General features: G+C 37.3%; 1 protein-coding gene across 1 annotated transcript in view; it reads left to right on the top strand.

Moving 5' to 3' along the window:
- Positions 1-1,391, top strand: part of LOC145393408 (WD repeat-containing protein 18) — an 11,807-nt gene extending 10,416 nt beyond the window's left edge. Inside the window, exons 7-8 of the mRNA XM_080267502.1 lie at positions 353-510; positions 1,158-1,391. Coding sequence (XP_080123628.1) covers positions 353-510; positions 1,158-1,296 — 297 coding nt within the window. The 3' untranslated portion in view covers positions 1,297-1,391. The remainder of the gene's footprint in view (positions 1-352; positions 511-1,157) is intronic.
- The last annotated feature ends 4,118 nt before the right edge of the window (positions 1,392-5,509 follow it).

Genomic DNA, 5,509 nt, shown 5'->3' with positions numbered 1-5,509 from the left:
ATCCTGATGTTTTTCCCCACTTGAGTGATGAGGCAATTGGGATCCAGAAACAAGAAAAAGTACTGATGTAGGAGAACCATGAACACAGTGCCCAAGGAAGTGGGTCACACATATTACTCTATTACCTATGAATGTGAAAATAGGCAGGATGTGCTTGGTAAATCTTAAGAACAAGAAGACACAAAAGTAGGAACATTATAAACAATGGCCAGCAAAATAGGCCAGATAGGATAAGAAAGACTAAGAGTTGACCATTTGCATGCAAGAGTTGCTGCTAGCACATAAAGTGCAGCATAATGTTGCATGGCATGCATTTTTCTGTCATCTGAATTGTAATCTCCCTTTTTGACAGGTTCTGAATACTGCTGAGTTAGATATAAAAGAAATGATTGCTCCATTCAGCCAGGATGTCTCCAGCCCCCTAACTGCTCCTGTCACTGTACCCATTAGAGGGAGACCAGCTCACCCTTTCCAGCAGTGGCCTATGTTTGGCGGGAACACAAATGGAAGGTAAATATGAACTTCTTTTTACTCTCAGGCTCATAAGGACTCAGCTGAATAAAATTGTCTGGCATAGTCAGAAAAGATTACATAAGTTGTCCTGCCCACAAGAGGATTCATAAACAGTAATACAAAATCCATCCATCATGAAATCCATTGTGCTCCTGATGGGACACTAGAAGTTTGAATTGGATGATGGATGGGTATTTTATATTACTGTTTATCAACATTCTCACGGTCAGGACAGCTCCGTTAATCTGTTCCATCTAATGCCAGACAGTTTCATTCATGTGAGAGGCAGTCTTTTAGAGCTTGAATGTTTTAACTCTGTCACAGTTAACCCTCCTATGGTTGAGACAACTTTATAATTAACTTGTAGAGGCAAGATTATCTCTGCTCACCAGTGTGTCATTACTTTATCACAGGCTATGCATGCTTCTGCCTAAAGTTTTTGGATTGGATATACAGTACTTTGAGTTCTTGTTGCAAATGGTGATTAACTTCCCTCCTACACAGTGCCTTCACAGAGTAATTTCATTTATATCAATGGTAACAACACATAGCTGAAATGGGATCAGAAGTGATTGTTTAGAATCAGAGTAAAGAATATTCATCATCATCCAAATGCCCTTTCCCATATTATTGTTACTTTGCAGCAGTACACCAAAAACCAATTCAGGATCAGAGGAGGATGGTGAAGACCTAAAGAGCACTGTCAGCCAGCTCCGAGTGGCCAATAGTCAACTCTACAAGCTTGCTTTGAATCATATAATTGGTGAGATTCAAGAAAGTTAAATATTACATAGTTTGTTAGGTGATAGTTGGGATGCATACCATCCATTCACTCGATGTAGTGCTGCCCTCAGGTGCCTGCCTTTTCCTTTCTTCCTTTTCTGTCTTTCTTTCCTTCAGTCTATCATCTTCTTTCTGTCTGTGGGTGACTCTACACTGAGTGACAAGCCAAATGGTTTTCTGTACAACAGGCGCCCCTTTACAACACTGGGTGGTAACCATATAACCAGATTATGGCATCTGGTGGCTTAGTGGATAATTTAGGTGCTCCAGTCAGATTGAGCGGGTGCATGTTTATATCCAAGGTGTGTTTGGGGTTTATTGCTCATGTACTGCCACTCAGGGATGAATGAGGCTGGTCACTCCCATCTTAAATGTCAGGACCAGCTTGCCTAGCCCGACCCCTATGCTCCTCATGGGGCAACACTGGATTAGAGGATGAATGAATGAATTATTAGTTGACTTTTCTGTTGTTGTACAGAGTATCACCTAGTAAAGTTGTCTGAATCAGATGTTAAAAAAGCCAGAACTTGTGATGCATTACAGAGCTGCCTTTATTTATTTACAAGTTTTAAAATATAAATTATATTATTGCTATAAATTAATAAATAAAGACCAGATTTTAAAGAATGTACTTAGACATTTGCCCACATGTAAAAATTATGACATGTGATGAGTGGAGGACAGGAGTGTGGTTAGTGAGAGGTTGACAAGGGGAGAGTCTGCTAGCAAAGACTGGGGTGGTAGTAGTAGTAGTTGTAGTAGTAGTAGTAGTAGGAGAATGACCCTTGTCTGGCTGAACAAACCCATCAGCCACAGGCAAGCAATTGCCCTTATAGGGCCATCCCATGCAGTGAACTGATGTTCCCTTGCAGTGGACAGGGCCTTGCCATAGCGAGGCACAAGGAAGAGTGTGGAGTCACGGTTCCTGGATAGATGGTGCATAAGCATCTCCACCCAGTTATCAGGGGCCCCATAGTAGGCTCCACAACACCCTGTTATTTGGTTATTGGGTTTTAACCAAGTGTTGCAAATGGCTTCCCTGGTTACAGGAAACCATTAGGCTTGTCACTTAGTGTAGAGTCACCATAGGAGGAAGTAGGCAGCATTATATCAAGTTAGCAGATGATGGTCACTGCCACCTACCACTGACTGTGGGAGTAAGTGCATTAAATGGATGGGCAATAGGTTCATAACACTGAGCTTTGGAGTCTTTGAAAAAAAGGCAATAAACAAATCCAAAAGTAAGCACGCACTTTCAAGCAAAACCTTAAAAAAATAAATAAATAAAAATAAATGTGGTTATGAACAGGAGGTAGTGGTGAAAAGTTTTGATAGTAAGGCCTGATTTTTTTTTTTTTTTTTTTTTTTCCCCCTCCCAGCAACCCCACATCAGTCCCTTTAGTATGGTGTGTACTTTGTTATTAGTATAGTTACTAGCATTCTAATTCATTCACATTAGGAGAAGGGGTAACTCTTGGAATTCAATAAGGTGTCAAGCAATAAATGGAAACAGTTAAGTTCTACATGATTGGGATAATTAAGACACAAAGATAACTGTTATATATATTGCTATCATATTTCACACCAGCGGCCACAACATATAATTCAATATAGGTCTAAACTCTATTGTCACGGACTCCGTAGAGGAAGACACAGTTGAGAGATTAGTGGACTTTCTAAACAAAGTCATTAATATACCTTGTTTATGTGTAGTAAAGCACTGAATATCAACAGTTATCAATTCTAAACTCATGTACAATATTCTACCCTATTCTGTCCAATTTCTTGAATATTAAATCCTTCTTGTACTGTACTGTACTGTACCTAACAAGTTAGTTTTCATTCAATAATCCAATCAGCTCAAAATGTAGGAGAATTTGTAACTGCCTGTGAAATTCCTGTGGAAGTTAAAGCGGATATGCATCATAAACAGTTTTACACAATAATTAAAATCACAAGCTGCTGCAAGTGCCGGTAAGGAGGGAATAACATTGGTAGTGAAAGCCTCGATGGGAAAAGCTGGGAATCCTGTGTCATGAACGGTATCATAACCTGACATGCATACATTTCCATCAAGTCTGATATGCATAATAATCTGTTAAACAACTGAAGCCTGTAACACAACTGGAATGTACATTTTAGTCTTACTCTTTATGTGACTGATGTTACCCTATTTATTACCTTATGCTGTATGGAAGATTTCGTTAAGGCTTACATGGTTCAGCATAACACAGCACTAGTTTCACGCCTATACTAAGTAATCCTCAACATTACTTTAACAATATTACTTCAACTTCAATACTCCGACTAGCAGTCTTATTCTCTGTTAACAGAAATAAAAAATTCCCGAATTATCATAATACAACATATATCTTTCTACTTAAAATATAATAGTTTTTATAAAAGAAGACACAAAGGAATGAGGATACAGTTACGGAACTCTTTGTAAGTTGTACCATACATAAGGTTGTGGCAGTGACAATACTCAAAGGAAAGCAGTAAAAAGTTTGTCAAAAAATATTTTACAAATCAGTTTTACAGTAGGTATAATAATTTGTGCAAGAAGCCAAACACAGTCAATTTGTTATCTTACTTAGCACAGCTCTAATGCAGCTTTGAAAGTACATCAATAACAATATATTTTATACCATTAATTTACAAGGGATTTAATGGGTATAGGAATAACTACAAACAAGATTCAAACTCAACCAGTTTCTGAAACTCAAACAGTGTAGCTAAATCTTAATTACTGTTAGAAAATCATTGTGAATGCAAATGCAGAGAGGAAGAAAATCACAGCACAAAAATAGTGCACTACTGTATATATACAGCACAACCTATGAGTGATGAATAAATTGATGGTAAATTCGAGTTCATTACAATGTCATTTTGAGAAGATAAACCCCTTCACTATGATGACATAGTTTAACTTGCCATCTGCAGGTCATTTATTCAGTTTAGGGGAAGCATTTCAACAGGATGGGTTAGATACAGCCTTCATAAATCCCTTCACTATTAGAATTCCTTTCTGACTTGAATAAAACCATCTGGCAACAACCTGAGTCAAAAGAAAAATGTCACTGTAGTGAAGGGGTAATTTTACTTGGGTCCAGTCATACTTTCAAAGCATCTTGCCAAAGGTGAGTTACACCATAACATGACCTGCTTTTCACAAACATACTTGCATTGAAAGCATTATTTACTTGTAGGGGAGGAAAAAAGTACACTTAACATATACAGTTTTGAACACAGTTACAGTATATAAACTGAAACGTCTGTAGTATACCTTATCTTTACAGCAAAGAGTATCGTGCTACTGGCCAAACAGTTAAAGGGTAAATACAGTACGTGTGAGTTTGTCTTATTAAACACTTAGAAGATAAATCATGGAAAAGATATCAGAATACTGTAATGGAGGCATAGCTTCGACTCTGCTATGCAGTTACTGTACAAGCAATTCAGTTTTTAAAAGTATTTTTTTTATTAATCAGAGAAATATTATACAGTATTCATATTAGTTTTGCGGTGCACTCTTAAATGGTGCTGAAAACAAACACCTTTGTGCAGTGGCACTGATATAACAGTTTTCCTCAACCCACTCCTAGCTCCCTGTCCCACAAAAAGATGATGGTGGAATGCATAAGAAGAGCAATTTCAGCCTGCAGTCCACTGGGTTCACATCCATATATGCTTGGGGCTACAATAAGAACACCAACAAACTCAATTAGGTTTAGATGCACTCCACTTGTTAACTCTTTCACTGCTTTTGTATTACTTAGCTAGGTATTTTTGTGATTAATGCTACATCATATTTTGCAGCTCAATGAATTCCCCCGTGGACTAATGGTTATGAAACTACTGTATTTTTGATAACCCTTTAAAAGTCTGGCTGGGTTAAGTATTTTATTCTGGCAATTCAAGCAACACCTGCAAGTTGTGAACTCATATGAACAAGTATACATGAAATCAATCACAGTATACATAAAAGAAATATATGTATTCAAGTACAGTACTGTAAATGTCTAAACACTTTCTAATAATTGTTAATAATTAACAGTTATGTCAGGGTTGTCCTGACAAAATTATTTTATATGAATTTTTAGTACAATTTACAGTGGTACTGTATTCTTTATGTACATTGTGTATTACTGGATGAATTATTGTGCACCTGTGTAACCAGTACTAAACTAAAGTTTAAGGAAGTGTCTCACAC

Source organism: Coenobita brevimanus, chromosome 24, assembly GCF_032717465.1.
Source record: "Coenobita brevimanus isolate Jiangsu-jjx chromosome 24, ASM3271746v2, whole genome shotgun sequence".
Lineage (NCBI taxonomy): Eukaryota > Metazoa > Arthropoda > Malacostraca > Decapoda > Coenobitidae > Coenobita > Coenobita brevimanus.
This window is presented reverse-complemented; position numbering and strand designations above follow the sequence as displayed.